The sequence below is a fragment of the Balaenoptera musculus genome, chromosome 16 (assembly GCF_009873245.2).
Source record: "Balaenoptera musculus isolate JJ_BM4_2016_0621 chromosome 16, mBalMus1.pri.v3, whole genome shotgun sequence".
NCBI lineage: Eukaryota > Metazoa > Chordata > Mammalia > Artiodactyla > Balaenopteridae > Balaenoptera > Balaenoptera musculus.
In genome coordinates, this window is record NC_045800.1 from 80,182,369 (window position 1) to 80,210,220 (window position 27,852).

At 34.5% G+C, this 27,852-nt stretch overlaps 1 protein-coding gene across 6 annotated transcripts in view; it reads left to right on the forward strand.

The window, feature by feature from the left end:
• ARID4B (AT-rich interaction domain 4B) overlaps positions 1–27,852 on the forward strand; it is a 130,776-nt gene that overhangs the window by 88,239 nt on the left and 14,685 nt on the right. For 4 of the 6 annotated variants that reach the window (XM_036828646.1, XM_036828650.1, XM_036828651.1 and 1 more), the window contains exons 13-19: positions 284–378; positions 1,440–1,537; positions 2,293–2,536; positions 2,841–3,016; positions 6,956–7,207; positions 22,162–22,246; positions 25,096–25,294. In XM_036828646.1, the coding sequence (XP_036684541.1) occupies positions 284–378; positions 1,440–1,537; positions 2,293–2,536; positions 2,841–3,016; positions 6,956–7,207; positions 22,162–22,246; positions 25,096–25,294 (1,149 nt within the window). The remainder of the gene's footprint in view (positions 1–283; positions 379–1,439; positions 1,538–2,292; positions 2,537–2,840; positions 3,017–6,955; positions 7,208–22,161; positions 22,247–25,095; positions 25,295–27,852) is intronic. The other 2 variants (XM_036828648.1, XM_036828649.1) reach the window with 2 other exon arrangements.

The window sequence follows — 27,852 nt, forward strand, 5'->3', positions numbered from 1 at the left end:
ATTCTATTTTGCTTCATTTAGTATTTATTCTTTTGCTCATCAGGGGAATGAAAGTTGAATGAAATCATATAAATAAGGTTTCAAAAATCTGATATAGGAAAAAGAAATTTTTAATGAAATGGGTTTAAGTACTAGATATCATGTTTTTGATTAACAAGGGATTTTTTTTCCTCATATATACACACTTTGCACTATGTATATTTGGTGGTAATGTTTGAATCTTTTCAAAGTTTAAGTTAAAAATATAGCATGGTTCTAATATATTTCGTGTTTCCTTTAATAGGCACACCCATTAACAAGCGACCTGTACTTGGATATCGAAATTTGAATCTCTTTAAGTTATTCAGACTTGTACACAAACTTGGAGGATTTGATAATGTAAGTATTACGATCAAAAGTGAAACATGTTTTTCATACATGTTTTCTCATCTAAAAATTATCTAAAATTGTCTATTAATAAAAACCTAAGAATAAAAGGAAAAGAAAATGGAGAGTACAAGTTAGAAACAGCTAGCTTCCTCAGTCCAAATTTAAATTTAATTAAAGATTTTAAAAAATGAGCTTTCTGATTTACTGTTAAATTTGTCAAACTTTCATAAACTACCTGAGTTATAACACAACCATATTAGTGGAAATTCTTTCTTTCTCTGTCTCTTTTCCATTAGACTATAAGGGATCTGTCTTAATATTCTTTATATCCTTAATCTCTACCACTGTGCCTTATATATGTAGAAAACATTATTTGCATATATATGCAGAAGATCTTTGTTGAACTGAAGAAATTATCTTAAGGTTGCCATGATGTATGGTGCCCATCCAGTTAAGACTATTCTGGAGGAAAAAAAAGTATTCTGCATTACTAAGATTCATCAAATTGCTTTGATTTATTAGCTTATATATTTTATGGGAAATCATACATCATTAAAAATTTTTTATCTCTGTCTTTTCATTAAGATTTTGATTTAGGAATATGGATGTTTTCTTATTTATTATATATAGCAGGGTTTCTTTAAAAGTCAAATGGGGACTGCTTGGCAGTCCAGTGGTTAAGACTCCGTGCTTCCATTGCAGGGGGCGCCGGTTCGATCCCTGGTTGGGGAAGTGGGATCCTGCATGCTGTGCTGCGCGGCCAAAAAAAAAGAAAAGTCAGATGGCCTAGTATTTCAACATTTGTAATTCTCTGAGATTTGTTAGAATACCAAAACTTACTTTAAAACATTGTTGTAAACCAGATTTTTGATTTAGAATTTATCAAGATTGATATTTTTCATTCCTTGAGACTGGAACCAACAAATATAGGAATATTTGTGTGTATACACACACACACACACACACACACACACACACACACACACACACATATATATATAGTATTTATCAAACTTTTATCACATTCCCACCTTTTAATTTGGGAGTTTTCATTTCACTTTGTCTGTTAGATTGAAAGCGGAGCTGTTTGGAAACAAGTCTACCAAGATCTTGGAATCCCTGTCTTAAATTCAGCAGCAGGATACAATGTTAAATGTGCTTATAAAAAGTAAGTAGGTGTACTTGATATAGCTATATTCAATATTTTACCTAGAAAGCAGGATGGAATTTACCATATAACTGAGGCTAGTAATTTCTTCTAAGAAGAAATCCAGAGTTTTACTAGAGTAATCACTCTATAATAGCGTTTTCTAGAGTGTATTCCATGAACACTAGATCTGTGAGAGTGTCTGTGAAGAAAGTTTTTGTGGCCAAGTAAATTTGGAAAGTATGTGTAGAAGTTAAAATGCCAAAGTTTTAAAGTCAAATAAACCCAGGTTCGAGTCCTGGTTCTGCCGGTTATTTGCTTTTTGTGCCCTTGGACCATTTATTTGTTCTCTCAAGCCTCAATTTCCTCTTTTTTTAAAGGAGATGATACTGTTTGCCTCATAGGATTACTCTGATGAGTTAATGAAATTTTACATGCACTCAGAGGTCCAGTGCCTGGCATATAAGAAGTGCTCAACAAATAGATGCTATTACTAATTCTTCTAATAGCTACTGTTGTTACAATTACTACATTTAAGAGGATGACTGTCTTTTCACTTTTAGCATCTTTTTTTAATGAATTTATTTTTCTTTGAAAAATGTTTCTGTTTGAGTAAAAAAGATTGGGAAGAACTAAACTAGAATAAATTTGAATATTAACATAGCTCAATATCTGAGCACTTAAACAGGAGAAATGAACACATATTTTAAGAACTACAACTCTACAATAACATTTCAAAATGTTTTCCCAAATGTAACTTCTTTTCATATTTCCAGATACTTATATGGTTTTGAGGAGTACTGTAGGTCGGCCAATATTGAATTTCAGATGGCATTGCCAGAGAAAGTTGTTAACAAGCCTTGTAAGGAGTGTGAAAATGTAAAAGACATAAAAGTTAAGGAAGAAAATGAACCAGAAATCAAAGAAATAAAGATTGAAGAGGAGGAGAATGTAATACCAAAAGAAGAAAAGCCTACCGAAGAGGGTGTTGAAAGAAAGGAAAATATTCAGCCCTCTCTGGTAAATAGGATACTGTTGATAGTCCTTTGCCTTCTTTGGTGCATTTTCTACATCCTCTGTAAAGATTACATAGTTAATTTATTATATAATTTTATACTTTATTGTTCATGCACTTTCTTCATTAAGTGCTATTTTTGTGTTTAAAATAGCTGTTAACTATTTTTGCCTAGTGTTTTAGGAGTTTCTTAAAATAACTTTCTCAATATTAGTATTCGTTGGTACCTTTTTTTGCGAACAATTAGATAATGGAATTAGGTTGACAAATTTTACTTTTGTTGGTATAGTTCCTCTGATCTTTTTCTAGGGAAGTAAAAAGAATGTATCAGAATCTATACCTACACAGTCTGATCAGGAAAAAGAGGTTAATGTGAAAAAAACAGAAGAAAATGAAAATCTGGAAGATAAAAATGATGAGACAACTGGGATAGATGAATCCCTCAGCATAAAGGTAGAAGCTGAAGAAGAAAAAGCAAAATCTGGGTAAGAAATTTGTTTTTGGTTAAGATGCATTTTGGCTGAATGAATTCTTATAATTTGCTCTTTGTATGTGTGTGTGTATGTATGAATCTAAATTTGACAAAATAAATGAGTGATTTAAATTTGCATTTATTATGTAAATAGTATTTGCCTCCTTCAGAGACCCTACTAATGCAAATTTGTAGCAAAAGATCATATTTTTGATCCATTATTCTTGCTCTCATCATGGAAATTTATGAAATTTCGAGCTAGAGAAGTGCACTTCTTACTGCCTTAACCTCTGCTGGATAACCAGATAATATAAATTTGGGAAGATGGCCTTCTCCAGTGTTTTGTAGATGGTATGTTGGCTCTAGATTTTGAGAATTGTAACCATTTTTTAAGCAAAAAATAAGAATGGAAAAGTGCTAGTAATTAGTTTTTAAAAAGCCAGAATTGTTTTGTTGTGTTTTATGTGATAGTAGCATTTACTTGTTTTGGTCAGTTTGGGATAATGAATTATTTAGCAGTGTAATCTCTGTACTGACAGTGGACCCCTGGATTTTATAGGTGATCTTTGGCATCTGATTTTGTGTCTGAGGTTTAAAAAACCTAAATATTCCCATTGTTAGTGGTTCTTTTAAATAAGTACAACCAAATATTTTTTTGATCATTTTCATATTTTTCTGAAATTTGGCCACAGCATGCAGACAAGCAGGGAAGAGAAAAAACCATGCTTAGATAAATATAGTAAAAGGTGTTTATTATACTTTGTAATATATATATCTGTGTGTACAAATGTGTATTTCAAGTACTCCTTACTGATATTGGAAATTATTTCAACTATTAAGAAACTTAGTAAGTATTCAGCTCTTTGCCTAAAATCTCTGCTCATTTTAGTGTTCTTCTGAAATTTTGGCCACAACATGCAAATATACATGAAAAAACGAAACAAAACTGGGTTTAGATGAATATAGTATAAGTGTTTGTTCATTTTACGTGGCTATATTTCCGTGTGTGTTAAATGTATATTTGAAGTACTCTTGCTGCTACTTGGAGACTGTTTTAACTATTAAGAAATTTAGTAAGGATTCAGCTTTTTGCTGAATTTTTAAATACGTAGACATTTCCAGAGCATCTACTGTGTGGAAAGCCCTGTGATTAGCCTGTATTTTCTCTTTGTTACTAATAGTTATCTTAAATTTTCAAGGTGGAACTTCAGCTTATTTTATGGTATAAACTATATTTTGCAGGGTTTTAAAAAATCTTTCAACTATATGGCCTTTTTATTTACCACAGATATTTATAAATGTATCATACAACAAACTGAAATTTTCCTGTTGTGACTGCTTTAGAAGCGTTATGGGTTCTTCAGAAGATTTACAGGTTAGAAATGTCCAAAACTGATCTCTGAATTTTATTAGATAAGTGCAATAGAAACTTTTATAATTATAAAGAATTAATGTATAAGTATTTTTCTAGTATATAAACTTTCTCTAAGTAATTAGCTGCTACCAAGAACTTTCAGTGTCCTTCCCTCATAGTCCGGGTATGGGAGAGTGAATCATTTAATTTATGTAAAATATCTGGTTCAGTGCCTGGCCCATAATAGGTACTAATAAACTGAAGTAGTTTTTTTGTTTTTAATTTGTTCCATTGTAAATAAGGAATATGACATCAAACTTGGGAAATTTGATATTTCTTTGTGAGTTTGGATGAAAAGTTCCTGGTCGATACATTTGGTTTCCCAAACTATAGTTCTCTAAAAGCTAACTAATGGGGCGTGCGTGCGTGCGTGTGTGTGTGTGTGTGTGTGTGTGTTTTGTGTTTGTGTGTATGTGTGTGTGTGTAATATGTACATCAACTTAATTTTTTTAGCCTGTGTACTGGCTGCATTTTATACTTTGAAAGGCTCTCTTTCTTGGCATTCTGTGTTCTGTTTAGTTTAGTGCATTTACCTCTGATTTTGCCACTAAGAGGAGGAGGAGGAGAATATTTGCTTTGGCTGATAACCAGTAATTGTGTTGTTTGCTTCTCTATAATTCAGTGTGTTATTTGAGTGATTCCTATTTGCTTTGCGTCTGAGGTTGGCATTAAATGAGAATTTTTAATTTTTAATTTTTGACTGCTTTTTAAAATTAATACAGAATATTAGGTTTTTATTCCAGATTAAATAAAAGATTGTCCTGGCTGCCACTTTAAGTCAGGTTGTGCTTGCTGTCATTGGCATTTACCAGTTGTGCTCAGTGCGTTATATCATGTAAGATACAGGTTAGAGTTAGTTTTCGTTTTAACAATTTTAGACTTTTAATCTCTCATATATCTTTTATCTCTTTTATGATGATTCTGAGGTGCATGACAAATCTCTTTGGTACATAATCAATCTCTGTTGTAGCCACCAGAATACACTTCCTTTTCTCCCTGATGTGCAGGGATATACTTTTATGATTTAAATAAGTAGTGTTCTTTCAAAAAAAAGTCTTAACTGTTTTAATTTTATATATGTATACTACATATATAGTATATATAAATCATTTACTTAAAGTTGTTAATAATAGTTTATCATCCGTAACGCCCTTTCTGATAATTTCTTAGATATTTTAGCCTTACTAATAAGTTTTTCTTCATTATAGAAATGTTAATATATTTTCAGTAACAGAGTTCATATTTTTTATCTCAGATTACAGCTGGATTCATTTAATTTTTTAAGTACCTATTTATTTGACTGTAAATGAGTCTTTAAAATAGGAATAATTCTCAAGGATCTTTGTAGACTTTGTGATGTATTTCAGAGAAAATTGGCTCATTTGGTACTTTAGCATATAAGAATATAAAACTCAAGTTACCAGTGGAGGAAGACTTTTTATATAAATATTAATAGCCATTAACTTTTAAAGCTTAATTACTTAAGTTGTCTTGTGGTTCTGTTTTATGACATTTATTCATTTGTCAGCTGTAAAGTGATGGATTCTTTTTGAGAGAAAACTGTTGTAATAAGTATAGACATATTGCAGAGCAAATTAAAACTAAATATAGTCCAGAATTTCCTATTGAAATTTATTTATTTTTTTTGTAAATCTAGTGCCTGGAAGGATTTATAATTTAAGATTTTCTCCAATTTGTTGAATACAGATTTGTGGCTAATATAAAATGAATGCTCAGCTTTAGAAGGTGCATGATATTGAGAAGACCAGAATGGTTTGCATTGCTGCTTCTAGAATGCAAATGACTTTTAGTTTCATATTATTTGGAATTGGCCTCTCATATACCTATTTCTTCAGAACTTTAAAGTTGAGAGAATTGGTAGAAGAGGACTTGCAGTAAATATGTGTTAGAGAGAGCAGAAATTGTGTTGAAGTTTAGAAGAATAGAAAGAAAAAACCTGATGTGATAGTAATATTAAGTTAGTAGGATATTCCTGTGAAAGGTAAAGTAATATTTCATTTAGTATAACTTTTGAAAATTTAGTTGGAATTATTTTAAAGTTATTAAGACTAGCCATTTGGCTAGTAAAAAGTTTTGTTTAAACATCCTGAGGTTGGAAATATTTGAATGAAAAATAATTTTTAGTCAGAAAATGGCTATTAGGTGTGATGATTTTTGTTTTTGTCAACTGAGATGTAAAACACTTTTACAATAAAACATGAGAAAAATGTTACATTCGACCTTACTAGTTTCTTGCTATTCAACACAACTTCTATTCTTCTGGCTGTTGGACATTTTCTTTTAATGCACTTACTTTTCCGTTTTCATTTTCTCTGAATGTATCTTTCTATAACCATCCATGGTCATCCTACACAGTTTTAGTTTTTAATATTAAATTGAAACTCAGAGAATATCATACACTTGGAACCTGCTGTTCCCGGAACAATCACAGCCACGATTTTTATCATTTTATGTGGTTTGGAACTGAAAAGCTTATGAAGTGTCTTTTATTAACTGCAATTTTTTAAACCTTTCAAGAGATGAAACGAATAAAGAGGAAGATGAAGATGATGAAGAAGCAGAAGAGGAGGAGGAGGAGGAGGAAGAGGATGAAGAGGATGACGACAACAATGAAGAAGAGGAGTTTGAGTGCTATCCACCAGGCATGAAAGTCCAAGTGCGGTATGGACGAGGGAAAAATCAAAAAATGTATGAAGCTAGTATTAAAGATTCTGATGTCGAAGGTGGAGAGGTCCTTTACTTGGTGCATTACTGCGGATGGAATGTGAGGTAACTTGAGTTTTAGCTAGTGATTACTACCTAAAAACACTTGTAAAATAATTTCCTATTTTAATATTTAACGAATTACAGATATATTAGTATTCTAATTGAGGGCACAGTATACCACACAAAAAACATGTAGTTTTGGCAAGTAAGTGCCTCGCTCAGTGACTTCTTACTTGTTGTTTTCAGTAGTTCAAAAGTATCCTTAGTGTCTGGAAAACTGAAGTCTATGTAGCTGATTTTTATGTTATGCATGTAGATTAATAGAGGCAACATTATTAGTGAAATGATAGAAAAATTTCTTTAAAAGGTAAAAGGGCTTTGAGCTTCTTGATGTCTACAAGCCAGTTATCAGGCTTCTTGCTCTCTTGCATTTTCAGCCACCTTGCTGCAGTAACCTCTTCTTTGTAATCTTCGTAGATCATGTTTCTTTCCTTTAGTAGGCAGGGATTTTAGAGTTGTGATTTCTTAGGAAGCTTTAGCTACTTCAAGAAAGCCTTATCTCCTCATTAACAGCTCTTGCATTACAGCCTTGTTCACAAGCCTCCGAAATTAATTTTTATGTTTGAAACAGTATCGTTGAAATGTTATGAGCAAGTCCGCTTGACTGAAATAGAGTGCACGATCCAACTGCTACTCACCTAGGGAACTGAAAGGCGAGACTGAATTTTCTTCTTGTACAAGTTTGCTTTGGTTTATCCAAAGAAATTTTATGTTTGAATTTTATCCAAAGTTGGCAAGCCAGTTTTGGGATCTGAGCATTTTGATATCTTTTAAGAAAAACCTTGTTTATTTTGGAATGTTTGATATATTTGAAGTAGCCTGTGATAGAGTTGTAGCCCTTGAAAAGGTAACCATCGAAGTTTTCAGTGGTAGTTTCACGGTGTGCCTAGTGTCTTCTTCAAGGAGGAATACAGTTCTCATGCTTTATATTTAAATTGTATTCTGTGGTTTGGGAAGTTTTTAAGAAAACATCATCGCAAATTCTCTGTTTCTTAAAAAAAATACACTCTCTGTTTCTTAAAAGTACAATTTTTGTTGTCCTTCTGCAGCAGTAGGAAGCTCTAGAAGCATTATCTTCTGATTACGTTTCTTAATTTGAGAGAAGTACAATTCTGATCCATTCTGAAGCTTGGAAGAAAATAGCAACTTAAGTCATAAGGAAATGTTTAGGAGTTTTGTTTGGGACTTTTTCTTTATTATTTCTACCAAGAAGGTTAACAAAGTTTTGGATTTTAAGAATGCCTATCATCAGTATTGTCCTGATGAAACATAAGCTTTCCAGATACCTCTTTCAACATCGTGTGTAATTTATCCTTTTGGCTGTTGGTTCTTGCGCTGCCCCTGTGGTGCATGATTTTCCTCACCTGAAGGGCTGACTATTAATGATCATGTTCAAAGGAAGATACTTGAGATCTCAGATAGAGCTGTTATCAGAATATTTTCCTGTTTTTGATGTTTAATCATTTTGATTTTACTAAATGATCTTCCTGAATATAAATGTAGAGGGAGTTCCACTTTGGCGTAGGATGTAAATGTAAATGTTGAATATGTTAGTTTAAAGTTAGGAAGGAAAAATTGAATCAGCAAAAATTAATAGTTACTAAGTAATGCCCACAAGATGGATAATCTGAGCTACATCATCTTTTACCTCTTTTTTCCAGTTCTTTTCTTCTAGTTATTTTGCTAGTTTATATAATGAGGCAGTTTTCCTAGTGGCCTTTATAAAATGCTTTAAATTCTGTGACGAACGGATAGAATTTAGGCGTTCTCAAGTTTCACTGTAATGAGGGCTTGATTATTTTCTGTTAATTATCTCATTAAACAGAAGGGGCTTTGTAGATATGAGAATTGAGACATTCATAAAATTATTCTACAATTAAGATGCAACTTCGTTTTGTTAAGAAAAGATTTACTAAAGGATAGCGTAATCCTATCCTAGGAGCACTTGGATTTTAGAGGGTAAAAAGAATGTTCAGTACTTGAGCTTTGAAATTGATAGGGGGTTGGGTAGGGCAAGGGAGGATTTTAAATTGAGGCATTCAAGTTTTTAATAATATAGAAAAGAAAAACAAGACCTAGTTCAACAAGACATGCTTGTGTTAACGAGAAGGATGCCATCTACTTCTGACGACTCACACGTTTGTATGGTATGAACGTTCAAAAGAAGAAAACTTACCATCTTGATGAAGACCTGTAGGGTGGATCTCTACAGACTCCAGCATCATAGAGAAAACAATTGTACTTCAGTAGATGAAGCAGTTAATTTTCTTGTAGTCAACATAACAGTATTCCTATTTCTCTCTGGATTAATAACCAAAGAGTCTGTCTTATTGATGAATAAGCAATAATTATGATTTTTTGCTGTTCCTTCATGTCTGAAGCTAATCTAATGAGGACCTCAACAAATCCTCATCAGCTCTACAACTGTTTTCCTATTATTTTGGGGATCTTCAGCTTGATCTCTGAATTTACACTTGAGATGTGCAATTAGAAATGAAGATTTATGCATGAAGTTTCATAAAAATAGTTTTATCTTCATTGGCAGTCGTTTATTACAACAGCATTTTGGAAATTTTGTATGGAGATGTTTGAGTTTTGTTTGATGTGAAACATTTTCCATCAAGCAGGTTTTTCTTAAAGAAAATAAGAATATCTTTCTTAGTTAGAAGAATACTGTTTTTCTTGTAATTTCTACATTTTTCGTTTTTTTCTAAAGTGCTGTCTAAACTTTTACATTTTCATTTATACCTCTATTTCACAACTGAAAATCTTAATTTTTCTGTTACACAAGATAGCATTTGGGCCAATTTTGTTTTTACTACTACAATGAGAAAAAAAGACATTCTTACATGCTTACATCACATTTATGGGAAATAGCCAGAATTCTGGATCCTAAACCACATAATGACTTATAAATGGTGCAGTATTGCTACAGAATTTTTCAGATATGGTGGCCATATGTAAAACTATTGTCCAATGCTATAGCATTTACTAGTTCACCACATGCTTTTTTACAGAATTTTTAAAAACTCATCTAAAAATAGCATTCAATATAGAAAAATGAGAAAGTACATAAAAGAAAGGATCACTACTAATACTGCTGTGTGTTCTCTTTTAGTCTTTTAAAAAATATATCTCCATACATTTAAAAAATTAGTCATACTTCAGTAATTTTTAATTGTAGGCTCTCTGTTATATTTGTTTTAATTTCTCTTAGTGATGTTAATATTTTATAGATGTTTTTAGTATCATTAGCTAATTGATCCTTTTCACTCTCAAGTTTCTAGGTCATGCCATAAAACATGAGATTGATGTTTGAAAATGAAGTTACACTTTGAAATTCACTGGCCATAAACTTGAGTGTGTTGGATTTATCCTTGTTCAGTAAAACAACCAAGTGTGTTGGAACTATCTAGGCTACTTGGCATGGGATTTAAAATACATCAGTATTTTATTATGTATCGATGCTGATTTATTTTTGTCCATTCATTTCTACTTTGGCTTTCCATAATCAAGGAGTTGGGAGTTTGATTAGAGAATTTTTTTTAATATTGATGATTCCCAACTGCATTAAATGATACCCTTACGTAAAAGAAAAAGAAAAGAGACACTAAAATTTCAACTGTAAAGCTCTGAAGTAACTAACAGCAGTTAGTCCTAGTCCATATTACAAGTTATAGAAAACTGAAAGTAAGATGAATTATACTTAAGTATATTATATGAAGTGAAAATGTATTTCATTTTTAAAATACCTTATTTTTCTAAGCAAATTGGCTCCTCCTTGGAGGGAGTGGGTGGAGTGGGAACTAGTAAAAAGCTTTCACAAACAAATGGGTTTAATCCCATTTTTTATGAACGTGCAGCTGCTTTTTATCAAATATCTTCCTTTATTTGGCAAACCTAAGTTCAACCGCTAGAAGCCAAATACTGTGCTTGGCACTGCAGGTACAAAGAAATAGTCCCTAGCGAGGAATGCATTGTCCAGGTGAGGGGAGAGCCTCTCCAGCATGTACAGCCCCGTCTCCCCGCTGCCCTCATCCTCTCCTGTGTTGCTCGCATTCTTCAGTCATTTGTCAGGATCTTTTTTGTTTCACCCCCATGTTCTTCTGTTGCTCTTGTATTGCTGCGCTGTAGTACCTGCTTGACAAAACCACAAGAACGCTGATGAAATCTAACACTCCTCCTACTCACTGCCTGCACCTGGGCAGCTGATCCTGTCGGGAGGAAAGCAGACAGCCACAATGAGTGGTCGTATTTTAAATTCGTAACTGTGAACCTCAAGTGGGCGCTGTATGTCCTCCTTCCATGCCCTTTCTACTTTCTCAGACTATTTCATTTTTTAAGGGAATAATTTTTAATTATTAGTACAGTTTTTATTGGTATAATTCACATGCATTATTATATTAGTTTCAGGTGTGCAACATAATGATTTGATATTTGTATGTATTGCAGAATGATCACCACAATAAATCTAATTAACATCCATCACCATACATAGTTACAGAAAAAATTTTTTTCATACTGTTTCCTATCTCCTCAAATCCCCAGCAACTCTTCCCCCATCTTCACTTTCAGCTGGTGACCTCATTGAAAAATTGAAATAAGAGAATTTCTACAGAATTCCACTACATCACCTTCTTACCTACATCTGCTGCCATGTTTTCTGCCTTCTCATCTTTAGCCTTAGGTGAACAAGCATGCTACTATCTAAAACCCATCTTCCAACTGCCATACCTTCTTGCCTAAATCAGAGATATGGTCCCAGAAATTCTCCCGTTTTTTCTCATTTTCTCGCTCTGTTCTAAACCATTCCCATCCACATGTAGACCTGCAGTTATTTCTCTCATCTCAAAGAAAACTCATTTGAGCTTCCCCCTACTTTCCCTACTGTGCTGTTTCTTTGCTCCACTTCCGTCCAGCAAAAACAATTAGAGTTATTTACACTTGTGATCCAGTTTGTCTCCTGTTGTTTTTGTGTAAACCCAACCCAGTAAGGCTTTCGCCTCCACCACACCTCCAGAACGGTCACTAGGGACCCCATCTAGCCGAATTCCATACCTTATTTCTTGACCTCTTGTTACTTGCCTTACCTTAGTGCCTGACCCAGCTGATTGCTCCTTTTGTGGTACTTTTCACGTGGGTTCCGGCTGCTGCAGCTGCAACTACTTTTCTGGTTTATTTTCCTTTTCTACTTTTCCCAAGTTGAAAACCACCCCTCAGTCATTCTGTCATTTCTTATCTTCATGTGTTTTCTCCCTTTTAATTGTTCCCTTCTTTTATTCTTCTGGTATCCATTTTAACTTATTTTACATTCTGTTCCTGATTTTCCAGTCCTGATTTGAGTCACTTTTTCTGATATTGAATTTTTCTGAATTATTTTTTGGAGCCAAAGGGATTTGACCTCCTGGAATGTAACTTCCATGTAGGACTGTGGGTAAATTTTTTTCCATTGTTTAAACTTTTTATATTGGGACCACATTACATTTTGGAAGTGCATTTAATTTTAAAACATGAAAAAAAACCCCTCAATTTTCATATTCGTTCCATTAATATCCCTTACCACATCTAGAATGTTCTGTACATGCCTGGCATATGGTAACCATTAAACAAATATTGAATTAGATTGGACCTCCTGGCAACAAAATGGACGAAGAGCAGAAATTAAAATCTAAAAAAAGGGGACTTGTATATAAAAGTGATACCTATGGAATACAGAGACTAGTGGGGAATTGGGACAGATGTGGCTTAGTTTTCTCACTGGAACCTCTTCTGTATTATTTTACATATGGTAACTCTTTGCTTAACTTTTTGAGGAACAAACTGTTTTTCACAGAGGCTACACCATTTTACATTCTTACCAGCATTGTATTAGGGTTCCAATTTCTCCATATCCTTGCCAACACTTGTCATTTTCTGTTTGTTTTTTTTAATTAATTAATTAATTTAATTTATTTATTTTTGGCTGCGTTGGGTCTTTGTTGCTGTGCGCGGCTTTCTCTAGCTGAGGTGAGCGGGGGTTACTCTTTGTTGTGGTGCGCAGGCTTTTCGTTGCGGTGGCTTCTCTTGTTGCGGAGCATGGGCTCTAGGGCACGCAGGCTTCAGTAGTTGTGGCACGTGGGCTCAGTAGTTGTGGCTCCCGGGCTCAGTAGTTGTGGCTCCCGGGCTCTAGAGCGCAGGCTCAGTAGTTGTGGCGCACGGGCCTAGTTGCTCCGCGGCATGTGGGATCTTCCCGGACCAGGGCTCAAACCCGTGTCCCCTGCATTGGCAGGCAGATTCTTAACCACTGCGCCACCAGGGAAGCCCCTCATTCTCTGTTTTTAAAAAAGTGTTTATTTATAGCTATATATATATATATATATATATATATATATATAGTGGGTATCTCATTGTTGTTTTGATTTGCATTTCCTTAATAACTAGTGATGTTGAACATCTTTTCATGTACTTAATTGTATATGATCATTTGTATATCTTTTTTGGGGAAATGTCTATTCACGCCCTTTGCCCATTTTTGAATTGGTTGTTTTTTGTTGTTGTTAAAGAGTTGTAGGAGTTCTTCATATATTCTGTATACTAATCCCTTATCAGAGATGTCATTTGCAAATATTTTCTCCCATTCTGTGAACCCACAGAATTGTCTTTTCACCCTTAATAGTGTCTTTTTAATTTTGATAAAGTCCAATTTATCTATTTTTTCTTTGTTCCTCATGCTTTTTGTGTTGTATCCTAGAAAACATTGCCAAATCCAGTGTTATGAAAATTTCCCCATTTTCTTATAAGAATTTTATAGTTTTAACTCTAATACTTAGGGTTTTGGTCCATCTTGAGTTAATTTTTATATATGATTATGGTAGTCAATTTTTTAAATGACCTCTTTGGGTAATATACAGAGCCCAACTCCTAATTAGCAGCCAAAATGGGATGGAGAGTAAGAGACTTGAATGAATGTGATTGGAAGTGCTCGTGTCCTGTGACCTTTCTTCCAGTCCCTGTCTCCTTTTGTTCCTTTGAAGAATTTTATGTCACTTTTTCAGCTTAATTTCCCTGTTCCTTCCCTGCCATACTTTCATTGTACATGCCTTTGGACTTAGGAATATTGATAAGAGTACAAAGTTGTTCTACTCAGATGCTTTGAAATAATTATTCTGGTAATGATAGAAAGGAAAGCAAGGTACTCTATCTAGGAAATTGTCTGCTTTATTTTTATAGTTGAAAGTTAAAGAACTATAAATGAAGGCCATTTGACAATGGTTTCCAAGGAAATATCTGTCAGCCTGTTTTAAGGGGAGAAAGGGAACATTGCCCATATCTCTTTCACCAAGTCTTCCTATTCTCTTTGCACACTGCGCCTCCTCCAGTGTGCCATTCTTCTTTTCTTGATACCTCACTGCCATCTCCAAACTCTTGTCTCCATAAACCCTTATGTCACAGTCTCCTAGCCTGTTTACTTCTGTTTATGCTATAAAGCGTTAAAATTAAAAACTACTTGGGAAGTCAAAGGACTGTATGTTACTGCTCATGTGAAAAATTCTTTTTCAGCATGAAAATGCTTGATATCAGGCAGTCCTACATGTAGAGAAATTTAAACAAAAGCTTATAAACAATGAATAAGGTGAACATAAAAATAAATTTTTACTTAAAAAATGACTTTCGAGTTGATTAGTTTTTCAGTGCAAGTGAAAATAAAAATTTCCTTTGTGACAAAGATTAATAAACTCATATATTTTTGCACTCAAATGGCCTCTCTCTCTTTCCTTCTTCCTTTTTTCCTTTCTCTCTCTCTTGCTCTCTCTCTGAGTGTTTACTTAACTGGGCCTGTTCCGTTCAATATTTTTTGTAGATTGACAGGTACATTTAATGTAAAGCATTAACTTGGACCTATTCCATTTCATAGTTTTGTAGATTGGCAGTTACATCAGTATGTTTGTCTAAATGTGCACAAACATACTAATCCCCTAAGCTTATCAAATATTAATGAAACAGACTTTGAGGATACTTTTAGAAGTCAGTATCTACATCACAAAATACAGTGAGTGCCAGAGTTGTTAACCATTTGCAGTGGTCTTTATAAGCCTGGTACAACGCTCTGTGATGTGTTCTTAACATTATATATTGATAGTACCTCTGCCTGAAGACCTATACCTTTGTTTCATTTTACAGAGTTAAATTCTCTAGGAAAACAGATCTATATAATTGCAGTACATTTCTCTTGGGCTATTTGTGTCAAATCTTTAATATGATGATGCTATAATATTCATGTTTTTATCATTCTACTATTATATTCTTTATTACAATGAACACCATTCCTGTTTCTTTGATGTGGATTTAACAGTGTTGTATGGAGTGGAAATATGAAATGTTAATAGCATGCTTAGAATTTTATTTTTTCAATAATATGATGCTTTTATCTTTATCTTTGTTTTATCCTAAGTACATGACTAAAAGCGTTAAATTGTAGTCAGTAGGTCTCTATAAATTTTGCTTTAGATATTCTCTCACATTAAAAATAAATATGTAAATTGAGATTATTATAGAAAATTCATAAAGTAGGTAAATATTGATTAAATTGCGTATAAAGTTTATAATTGATAATAACTGGTGCTGCTCTTCATCATGACTTGGTCTTTTTTTCTATTACAATGTCCTATTTTTTCCCTCATATTTTCTTACTCAATTAAGGGGGAAAGAATTCCTTTCCATGCTAAAGAGGGCCTAAATTTCCATTTTAGATGTGAGGTTTTTAAAAGCTAAGTTAGTTTTATGACATATATTAAGTTTTTTGCCTATAGATAGGCAGGATATAAAATACGTATTGTTCAGCAATTATGAAATGAGTCTCTCCATTACAGAAAACAAAATACAAATGATGTTAATATTTCACTTATATTAATGGTTAGTTATTAGATTTTATCTTTTATAATCTGTATGCATATTTTAAATAATGAGTTTTTAAGTATTTTGTCAGTTCGGTTTTGCTGATGAAGTTATTTGTACAGTATCCTTATTCTGCATGTAATTATTGTGTGGGTTTATATTAATACATGGCTGATAATATTTCTTTGAAAGTGGTTTAGTTAGGTTTAAGCAGAACCAAAATCTGAACTGGTGTGGGCACAGTAACCATTTTGGTATCTTATGTCTGGTTGACTAATGTTCTTTTCCATTTTTATTGTTGCTAAATGATTTCTTAGAGAATTTGCCAACACATCCAAAAAAAAGTCAAAACGTTTTCTTTTTAGAACTCTGTTTTTCTCTGGTGAGAGCAAGTATGCTATGGTCTCTGAATGGTTCCTTTTAGCTTTGTATAAATATTTTAATTCAACACATTAAAATTTCAGATATTGATGTAGCTACTTTTTTCGAATGGTTCAGAAGGTTGGTACTATTACTTATGGTAATGACTGATTAGTGTTGTCCTCTCTGTTACATTGTGAACTCCTTGATAAGGAGCTGTGGTGCGTTTATTACCCAGTTTCTAGCGCAGAGCCTGTCACATGATAGGTACCTCAGAAGTATTTGTCGAATGAATAAGCCCTTGTGTAGACTTTTAGTCTGGGAGTTTCATATAATTTTTTAATTTGGGGGATCATCTGTTCTACCTTCTTCATTTTATGTAGGTCAGGGAACAGACCGCTAGAAGTTAAATGAGTTGCTCATGCATCTGTTCATTCATGTTTATTCCGTTAGTTGAATGTTAGATGATCTCAATAGACTGTTCTCAAATAAGTCAGTATATTCTTTGAAAACATTTTCCTTAGTACTTTAAATATCAGATAAGATAACTTGTCTAGACTCCATGCATCAATTACAATGAATTTATTGATAACTGAATTGAAAAAGTATGGTCTAATCATTAACAGACTTAGTCTTCATTTTCAAATTCAGTGTTTGTTAATATTTGTTCAAATATTTGTTTTTCTTTGTTTTTTGATGTTTGTTTTTAAATGGAAGCATTTAGTGATCTTCTTTTCCTTGTGCCCTGGCAAACTATATTTCCTTTTGTCACAAACAGGCCAATTACTCTCTTCTGTTTGTAATTTCTAAATTTAAAGTCCAACTGAAGGTAGTATAGTTTATATCAATAATCCAAACTTCCTTGTTTTCCTCAGACATTCTCATAAAACTCTATTGCTTGGATTAAAGTTGCAGGTCATTTTGTTTGTAGGCCAACCACTTAGCTTAAATTTCTCTCCTAGTTTTCAAGCTACATTATCACAGAACATGAGAGCTGACAGCAACAGGCTTGCTAGCCTTGGGGAGAAATCTAGGTATTTAACAATAATGTGGTTTCTTTGAATACCTGTTGCCCTAAATAGCTGTTCGTAGTTCCTGCATGGTAGAGAGACCCCATCAGAATATGCGTTCTAATGTCTTGATTCCCTTTGTGGTACTTAAAGCCGAATCAAGAATATTGGAGAGCCACTGTGAGGGAAGGACAGCATGTCCATGTATTTGGGAATGTTTGAGAAAAGGATGGAAGCATTTTAAAACCAAAAAATTTATATTTGACTTAGTTTTTTAAATTCTTGTATTCTTTAAGAATGTATTTTGAGGGATGAATGGATACCGTACTTGGTATGGTGCCCCAAGGAGAAATGAGAAATATTTCATGGTCTTCTATTTCTTAGCTGCAATTTTCTGCTGTTTGCCACTTCCCTGTAATTTCAATTTCTATGATGTCCAAGATATTTGAATTTGAACTAAATTTTCCCATTTTCTATCTTCTTTATTTTCTTATGCCTAAAGTAAATGTGCTGTAATCTCTTTTTAATGTACATTAAATAGACTATATAAAAAGTTTAAGTTTATATAGAATAAACAGAATCAGTGGCAGCTTTTTCTGTAGTTCTGAACTAAATTCCCTTCATTCAAGTCTTTATTCTTGGTATTCGTTAGGGAATCAGAGATCTTAACCCACTAATATTACTTAATTTAAATTAACAAGCACTAGTAAAATAAAAATTATATTGGCCTAACTCTTTCTTATATAATTTAGTGTCAGTAGGAAATGTTGCCTTTCAGGGTGTATCGTTTTGCTTTTTTCCCACATGAATTTATGTTCCTCTCCTTCCTGGTCTTTGAAAGTATTCTGTAAAGAAAATAGAACTCGTGGACTTCCTTGGTGGCCCAGTGGTTAAGACGCCAGGCTTCTAGTGCAGGGGGCGCGTGTTGGATCCCTGGTCGGGGAACTGGAATCCCACATGCCTTGCAGCCAAAAAAAAAAAAAAAGAAAAGAAAAGAGAATAGAACTCCTGATTAATACTCTAATCAGTAATTACATAAAGGGAAAGAACATTTCCTATTTTTAAAATATATACAAGGATCAGTTATAGCTATGAGTTTATTTTCTGATCATCGTTTTTTTTTTTTTCCTTGTAAGATTAATCAGGCAACTAAAGTGCTACTTGGAACCTCATTACATTTTGAAATATTTCTGTTAATGTTTACATCACTGGTCTCAACCTCTGTTTGGTTAAAGGCATTTGTAATTTGAAAAAGCTACCTTAACCAAAATTCTCACACATTGTTTTCACCTGTTCTCCCTCCTCGTGGATTGGTTCATACTGTGCATTCTTTTTTTTTTTTAGAGAAAGGTAATTTTAAATTTATTTATTTATTTATTTATTTATGGCTGTGTTGGGTCTTCGTTTCTGTGCGAGGGCTTTCTCTAGTTGCAGCGAGTGGGGGCCACTTTTCATCGCAGTGCGCGGGCCTCTCACTATCGCGGCCTCTCTTGTTGCCGAGCACAGGCTCCAGACGCGCAGGCTCAGTAGTTGTGGCTCACGGGCCCAGTTTCTCCGCGGCGTGTGGGATCTTCCCAGGCCAGGGCTCGAACCTGTGTTCCCTGCATTGGCAGGCGGATTCTCAACCACTGCACCACCAGGGAAGCCCCATACTGTGCATTCTTAATGAGGCTTTTTCAGTTGCTGGTCTGGACTCTTCTGTATGCTTACTCTGAGCAGGACCTGGCCTGCCTAGTAGTAATCATTCTAGTATTACACTGTTGAACAGGCAGTCCATTTCCGGTTCTTCTCCAACTCCTCACATAGTGGTTTTTTTTTTTTTAAAGATTTTTTATTGATTGATTGATTGATTGCTATGTTGGGTCTTTGTTTCTGCGCGAGGGCTTTCTCTAGTTGCAGCGAGCGGGGGCCACTCTTCATCGCGGTGCGTGGGCCTCTCACTATCGCGGCCTCTCTTGTTGCGGAGCACAGGCTCCAGACGCGCAGACTCAGCAGTTGTGGCTCACGGGCCTAGTTGCTCCGCGGCATGTGGGATCTTCCCAGACCAGGGCTCGAACCCGTGTCCCCTGCATTAGCAGGCAGACTCTTAACCACTGCGCCACCGGGGAAGCCCCACATAGTGGTCTTTGGCAAGCCTGTAGCTTGCAAGGTGAGTTCGCTTCCATGGTTTGAGTTTCTCAATCTGTGAAATAAATTCTTGATAGATTTTTAAGGCATGTTCTAGTTCTGAAGGGTATTAATTATAATAACAACAACGTTGTGTTATTACCTTTTATGAAAAGACAGCATAAATCTAGCTGAAAAAAGAAAAAAAATCTAAAAGAATAGTATTAGAACAAGGGAATGCCTGAACAAACAAAAAACACTGAGAAAGGAGAATAGAAAGAGGCAAATAATAAAGGAGTCACAATATAATATTAGCTAATACTTACAGAACCATACATTACCGTGTAATTGCTCTAGTAGGAAACATATCTAAAGAATTTCCCAAGGAATCTCCTAAAACCATACAGAATATTCAGTAGTTTTCAAACAAGATTGTTGTGTAGAATAGTAAGACCCTCGTGTTTAATTACTGCTGTTCAAGTATTTTAGAAGCGTATATAGTTTGTTTCATCTAATTCCAGAATCTTTCTTTTTTGTTTCCCGCCTGGCTCAACACTCTTTCCACCCGCAAACTCACTGAAGTTCTTCTGATAACCGGTCCTCTTATGTACCATCCTTAGTTTATGTTTGGGTGGAGGAGAAAATGATTACCATATAGTGTCTGTACTCTAGTGGAGCTTAGGCAGTGAGCATCAGCCTGTACCGTGTGGAGTAACCGCTATTTTATTTAGGCATATGTTCCTTATACCTTGTTCCTGAGACAATTTAAACAAAATACATTACCTCTGACTCAGAAAGAAATCTTTCTCTGTCACAGTGAACATTGTAACTATGGAGACAGTAACTATTTTTTGCTTGTTTGATGTGTTTGGTGCTCCATCAAAGCTACAGTATCTTGGTGATATTCTTGCATTGAAAGCTACTGTTTCAACTGAATTTGAAATATAATAATTCATGTCAAAAATCCAAGTGGAATTGAATAGTAATCTTACTGGTAGTCAAAATGTCTGGTATTACAAAATTAATTGTACAACAGGTAGTCTTTGGTTAAGAAAGGTAAAAAACTCATATCTTCGTTTAGCTTATGCTGATGTATGTGTAACCATCATGAACTGTTTTTAGTTTATCTCATAGGAAGATAGAAAGCTTGTTTTGTTTTTTCTTAAAGTACATAACATTGATTTCCATAACTATATTCAAGTAAGAGCAACTTCTAGAAGTTCATATTCAACTTTGTAGAGGGCATATATATTTTCTGTTCATTCTTCACCTTCACTAATTTTGGAAGGAACTAAATTGCTTTCTTGTCAAGCGTCATGCAATTTTGAGTATTAATGGGAAAATTAAAATTACTATAAATGTACAGGTAGGTGCTAGCGTTGCCAGTATAAACACCAGAAGAGTGTGTTTAGTAGGAGAATAATATTTGACTTAAACTGTTTCATATATTTGATCCTCCATATGTGAGGTGCAGTCTTATTTTTTATTTTGTCTTTTTAATGTGGTCTTTATACAGAACGAACGAAGTCTGAGGTTGAGAACGTCTTGACCAGGGCCACATAACTAGTCAGCAAGGATGTGTAAAGACTTTTCTAGAACTCATTCCATTCTTTCCTCATCCTCTCCAGTTATCACTGTGGCCCTCAGCAGCTTCCAGCAGACGCTGCTGTAACCATTGTGGGGCTGAGCCCTCAGCTTTGCCGCAGCCCGTGGTTTGCACCAGCAGTATAGCTCTGCCTGGGACTTGCTACAGATACAACTAGGCCTAGCTAGAGCAAGAATGTAATTTATTAGTAAGCTAATGACCCAGGTCATTTGCTTCCTGACTTAAGGTCTTTATTACTTCACTTAATACCTCTGGTAATGAGGACATTTTAATTTAAAAGCTCATTTTCAGTTGTTCATTTTCTTGAGTTAAAAACGTCAGTGAGTTTTCCCATTTTCCAGAATAAATGTAGATAACTTTCAAACATAAAAAGAGGTTAATTTGTTTTTAATGTTTCTTCTTTCTGGCTGAGTTTTTACAAAAATAAACTGTCTTTTTTTCCCCCCCTTTAAACAAATAGATTTATTGCAGTCAGTAGTGACTTGCACTCTGTAAAATTATGCAGACTGCCAGCACTGAGTGGAGAGGCCATCACGACTGTTGGCCCTCGGCTGCCTGCACACGTAGGAAGTGTCTCAGCACTGGAGGCTTGGCAGAGCTGTGCTTCCCCTTATAGCTTCCTGACACGGTTAGGAAAAATGGGCTACTTGCTGCTTACGAACACAACAAAGTATACAAAAAAAGTACAGGAAATACTGGGATTTCTCTTAATAGCTATTGCACAGATTTGGTTTCTCACGGGGGCAGCAGAGCAAGGAGTGCTAGTCCAGGAGTCAAGAGGTCAGCCAATAGCTGACATTGTGTCCTTGGATAGGTTACTTCATCTCTCTCTTTGAGCCGTGGTGACTTTATTTCTTGAACCAGGAAGTTGAACTAGATGGCCTCCAAGGCCCTTTGCAGTTCTGAAATGTTCTGATTCTATTTACGAGTTTCTCTTTAATATGGCATGGTTCCTCTTGTGGTATGTGTTTTATATTTATGTTAATTTCCTTCAATTTTAGATATGATGAATGGATTAAAGCAGATAAAATAGTACGACCTGCTGATAAAAATGTGCCAAAGATAAAACATCGCAAGAAAATAAAGGTAAGTGCTTATTTTGCTGTATTATAGATCTTAATTAAGGAACTTTGCCTCCAAAATGAGTATTAAGGGTGTGTGCATTAGTGTTAGTAGAGTTGGAAATGCTCTCCTGAAATAGCAGATTTATCAAATGCTAGATTTGCGTACAATTAAGATTGTCAGCTTATGGAAAGGCATTTTGAAAACAGTACTAAATGATCTTTGAGGCTTTTTCAGTTCCAACATTGTATAAGTCCACTCAGCCAGATTTCACGTACCGATTTCAACTGTTTCCTACACCTCTGGTCTCCAACTAGGAGTCATTAAGTTGTGTGGCTGGGATCCCTGGGGTTACTGTAATAGCTGTAAACCATTAGAGGAAGAGAAGGAGGTGTCTGAAGGCAGAGGAGAGCCTATCTGAAGCTCTTCTTTTTTCTTCATCTTTCTCTGACTATATAGGTAGTGCCTTAGAATGTGTTCACAAGACCATGTTAGGCAAACTCTACATAGATACCGTGGGGATCTATTAATGAGCTTGTATGGAAATTAAGGTTACTTTTATGTATGATAGAATTACACTTATTAATTCTAAGACTAAATCTTTCTAATGTTTTATTAGAAAGTAGAACCATTAACTAGGTTTTACAATATTTTTAATGTTTGTAATGGCTCTTTAATACTTTGAATGGTATATATATAGTTGAAGTGTTTAATAGTTCTCCTGAAATTCAATTTTCATATTAAACGTGAGGAGCTATTTACTTTCTGGCTAAATGATACCCTAGTGCCCCTAAATACTGAAAGGTTTCCCCTAGAGTGATTATTCTTTTCTCACTGTGAAATTGGGTCCGTATTTTTAAAGTTTTGGTATAGCAACTCAGTAGCTACAACTAAGGACACTCTTGGTCTTTATTGGAAGTCATGCTACATTTAGCATTGCTCTAAGCTACTAGAAGAGCTGTCTGTGTGTGGCACTAAAAAGCCAGTTTCCTTACACAGAGCAAGTTTTAGAAGTAGTATTTCTCAGGTAGAAGATAGGGTAGGGGTAGGAGAAGCAATGTTAGAATATTACACTTGGGTAATTTTTTCTAAATATTTATTTAGATCTCAATTTAGTTCTCGGCCCCTTCCAGGCATTTAAAATTCTTGGTCATAAGGGAAGAGGCATGTGAATTTTGGAAAAGCTTCCTAGAAAATATTTAATATTGTATACCCATCACTCGATCTCATCTGACTGTGAGAACCACTATTTTCAAGGCTGTCCTCTGATAGGCGTTAAAAGCCATATTTGAAATTTGCATGGGGTAGACTATTTCTGCCTTCATAATGCATGGTGTATTATGATCTCTGGTATAAAGTGATGAAAAGGCTGGCAAGAATAGGAAAATGAGAACAGCACTAATCATTGAGAGGTTTTGGTAGTCTTCCTACACAAAAGCCGCCTCAGTGCATCCAGAGAATTCAGCCCAGGTGCTCTAAGTCAGTGGATCTCACACTTGAGCATGTGTTACAGTCACCTGAAGGACTTGTTGAAACTCAGATTGCTTGGCCCCATCCCCAGCGTTTCTGATTCACTAGATCTGAGTCTGGTTCAAGGAGTTTTCACTTCTAACAAATTCCCAGAAGATGCTAATGTCGCTGGGCCAGAGTCCACACTTAGAGAACCACTACCCTAAACAGAATAACTTCTCTGTGTATCCAGAATGATACTAATTATGTACGATCTTTGGGAGAATTGTGAAAATAGCCACTCACGTTCTGTATTCTCACTATATAACAGGACTTCAGAATTGTTTACGTCTACGTAGTGCTCTACATTATCATTTAGAAGCTTGTCTAAATTATTTTTCCTATAAATTTTTTTAAAAGAATTAATTAATTAATTAATTAATTTATCTTTGGCTGCGTTGGGTCTTCTTTGCTGTGCGTGGGCTTTCTCTAGTTGCCGTGAGTGGGGGCTACTCTTTGTTGCGGTGCGTGGGCTTCTCATTGCGGTGGCTTCTCTTGTTGTGGAACACCGACTCTAGGCCCACGGGCTTCAGTAGTTGTGGCACAAGAGCTCAGTAGTTGTGGCTCACGGGCTCTAGAGCGCAGGCTCAGTAGTTGTGGTGCACGGGTTTAGTTGCTCCGCGACACGTGGGATCTTCCCGGACCAGGGCTCAAACCCGTGTCCCCTGCATTGGCAGGTGGGTTCTTAACCACTGTGCCACCAGGGAAGTCCTATAAATTATTTTTAAAACAAATTTAAAAAATAGTTTCCAAGAAATATATTAACCTCTGCTCATCTATTCGTAAATAGAGAATTTCAGAAAATTTCTCATTTTTTCCTGAAACATTATCAGTGATACAGGAAGGTTGCCCCACTGACTTGACTTTATTAGCAAGTCATTTGTTTGTTACTCCCAGCTATCAACTGAATGAAGATATTTGAAGTTGTGTCATTCCCAACTCTCATTTTATATTGAGAATCTTACAGGTTTTAGAACTACCAGCTTGAAATTATGTTTCTGTTTTTTTTTAGTGACTATTTAATTTAAGCCTATTTTGATTTAATTTTTACAGAATTTGTAACACCAGTTTTTAGCAGTATGGAAGTTTGCTAGTCTTAATTGCCTATCTGATTGCTAATTTATTTCCACTATTAAAATACAAATATTAGACAAAAACTTATTTCTCATCCTGTAGTATTTGTTAAATAACTTTGAAAAAACATTTCTGACTGTTTTGTGGGCCTTTTTGTATTCTTTCTTTTTATGTTTTTTAATAATAGTCTGTAACGTTGAGTTAAAAATGAGTTTTAACATTGTTACTAATAAATGCCTCATGATGTATTATGGCTAACATGGGATACCTTTTTTTTTTTCTTAACCTAGAATAAATTAGACAAAGAAAAAGACAAAGATGAAAAGTATTCTCCTAAGAACTGTAAACTTCGGCGCTTGTCAAAACCACCATTTCAGACAAATCCATCTCCTGAAATGGTATCCAAACTGGATCTTACTGATGCCAAAAACTCTGATACAGCTCATATTAAATCCATAGAAATCACTTCTATCCTTAATGGACTTCAAGGTAAGCATAACAAGCATCCTGTTGCATGCAAGTATTTGTTTTAATTTTTGTTTGTGTTAATTTTTATAAACCAAATTCTATAAAGGTAATTCAGTGACAGTATCAAATTCTCTTTTTTTAATTGAACCAGAATTTTGTTGACTCTCTTATTACTTGAAATAAAATCAGCCATTGATTGAGGCTTGGAAATATTTCTGTTATTAGTAGATCTGAGGGCACCATTAGATTTTAGTTAAAATTTAATATTCAACCTCTAGTACTATTACTGTGTTTTTTTCAGGTACCATCCTTTCTGTAGCCATGTAAAACATAGTTTGTATTATGCAATATCAGACTATAAAATTATACTGAACTTTTTGTAAAGAATACCAAACTTTGCTTATCTTGATTATATTTATTATGATCTCTTTTATGATGTCCTGAGTGCTTACTGTTTAAGGCAGAATGAAGTTTAACAAATAATAAAAGTGATGAGTACTGGAGGGGAAGATTTTTGTAAATCTGACTGGCAGGGAAGAGAGAATCTGATCTATCAAATGAAGTAAAAGAATGTATCTCCATAAAACTACTTTACATTTCTTAAAAAAAAAAAAACTTTACATTTCTTATAACTTAAGAGAGTTTGGATTTTTATTGATTTTGAATATAATGGAAATTGTTTTTGTCTCTTATTTCAGATGGATATTTATATTTATTATTTGTAAATATCTAAATATTCTAAAGTTCATTTTTCATAATTTTCTACTATATCAGATATACAGAACAGTATATGGAAATATATGTATAATTTAAAGAATAATGATATTGTATGTCTACCACAGTGGTGAACAAGTAGTATTTACTTAAAATAGTTATGTCTCCCTGAAAAGTAATTAATATTCTGACTTAATCATTCTTTTACTTTTCTTTAGAATTATATTAAACCTATATATATTCCTAAAGAGGATATTATTTAGTTTTCTTAAAACCATGGCGAGCGTAAACCTAGCTATGTAAAAAAGGCAGTATTTCCATTTAGATGAAGGCTCCCTGAGAATGTTATCTGAATAGACTCTCTAGGTCATATTAAGCTTCTTTGTGAGTCTACAAAAGCCTCTGGAAGGGAATTCAGTGGGGCAAGGTAATGAGGCCTTTCTGGGAGACATCGGGGCTCCCCACAAGAATATCTGACGTAGTCTCAGAGGATGACCAAAAGGAATAAGTTCAGTGGGAGTAGGAAGGTCCTCTGTATCTTCTGATTCTAGCCTTCCCAAATATACCCCTAGCCTTCAGGTGTAGGTCAAAACAAAATGTTTCTGCCGGGTAAAATGACGTCATTATCCGTCATTATCCGATTCAGGTAATGGCACACAAGACATTGAGGGGAGAGCTGGAATTTCATCACCAAATGGTGGAAACAAGCTAAAATACATACAAAGAATCTAGTTGATGGCAGGAGGCATCTTGGTGATGATAGCCCTCCATGTGACTTCCTTTGGAAATACACTGCATGGTCTGGACTGGTTTCCTTCTACATCTGATGCACAGTTCTCTTCCTGGGAACTTTTTAGAACTCTCTCTTCAAAGTCGTCCCTAGAATTTCTTTGTTTTGGATATCTGATGGTTTTTTTTAAACTTCTTTGGTATACTCATTGTGGTGGAGCACATTCTCTAGTAAATTTTAAGAACAAGTGACTAAGAGGGAAGGTACATTTTTAGAGACTGTCCATATCTGAAAATATCTTTATTCATGGTTTAGCGGGGTTGGATGTTTTTCCTTAATTATTTTATTGACATTGTTCCACTGTTTTTTTTTGCTTACAGTGTTATTTCTGTGACGTCCAGAGCTCTTCTAGTTTCTGATTCTTTGTATGTGACTTGTTTTATTGCTTGTTTTTGCCTTTCCCTTTTTCTGGAATCTTGAATCTTTGTTTCTAATGTCCTAAAATTTCACAGAGATTACACCTTGTGTGGATGTATTTTTATCCGCTGTGGTGTGTACAAAGTTGTTTCATTCTAGAAACTTGTGTCTTTCTGTTCCAGATAGTTTTTATGAATTATTTTGTTGATTTCCTCCTCTGCATTTCACTGTTCTCTCTCTCTCTCTCTCTGTCTCTCGACCTGCCATTATATTGCTATTGAACCTTCTGCAGTATACTCTAATATTCTTATCTTTTGGTGGGGACATATTACTTATTCTTTTTTCTTTTTCCTCTAATTTCTTAGAAATTTTCTCTAATTTTCTTTATCTTTTAATCCTTTTACTGTTTAATTTACTGCTATAATGCTTATTGACAGCTGTAATGTTTTTAATTTGCAAGAACTCTGTTTTCTGCATGCTTTATACAATTCTGTTCTTGTACAATATCTTATGTTTCTGATTTTATTCTTTTTTTTTTTTTTTTACTGAAGTATAGTTGATTTACAATGTTGTGTTAGTTTCCGAGTACAACAAAGTGGTTCAGTTATACATATATATACATATTCTTTTCCATTATGGTTTATTACAGGATTTTGAATATAGTTCCCTGTGCTGTACAGGACCTTGTTGTCTATTTATATATAGTAGTTTGTATCTG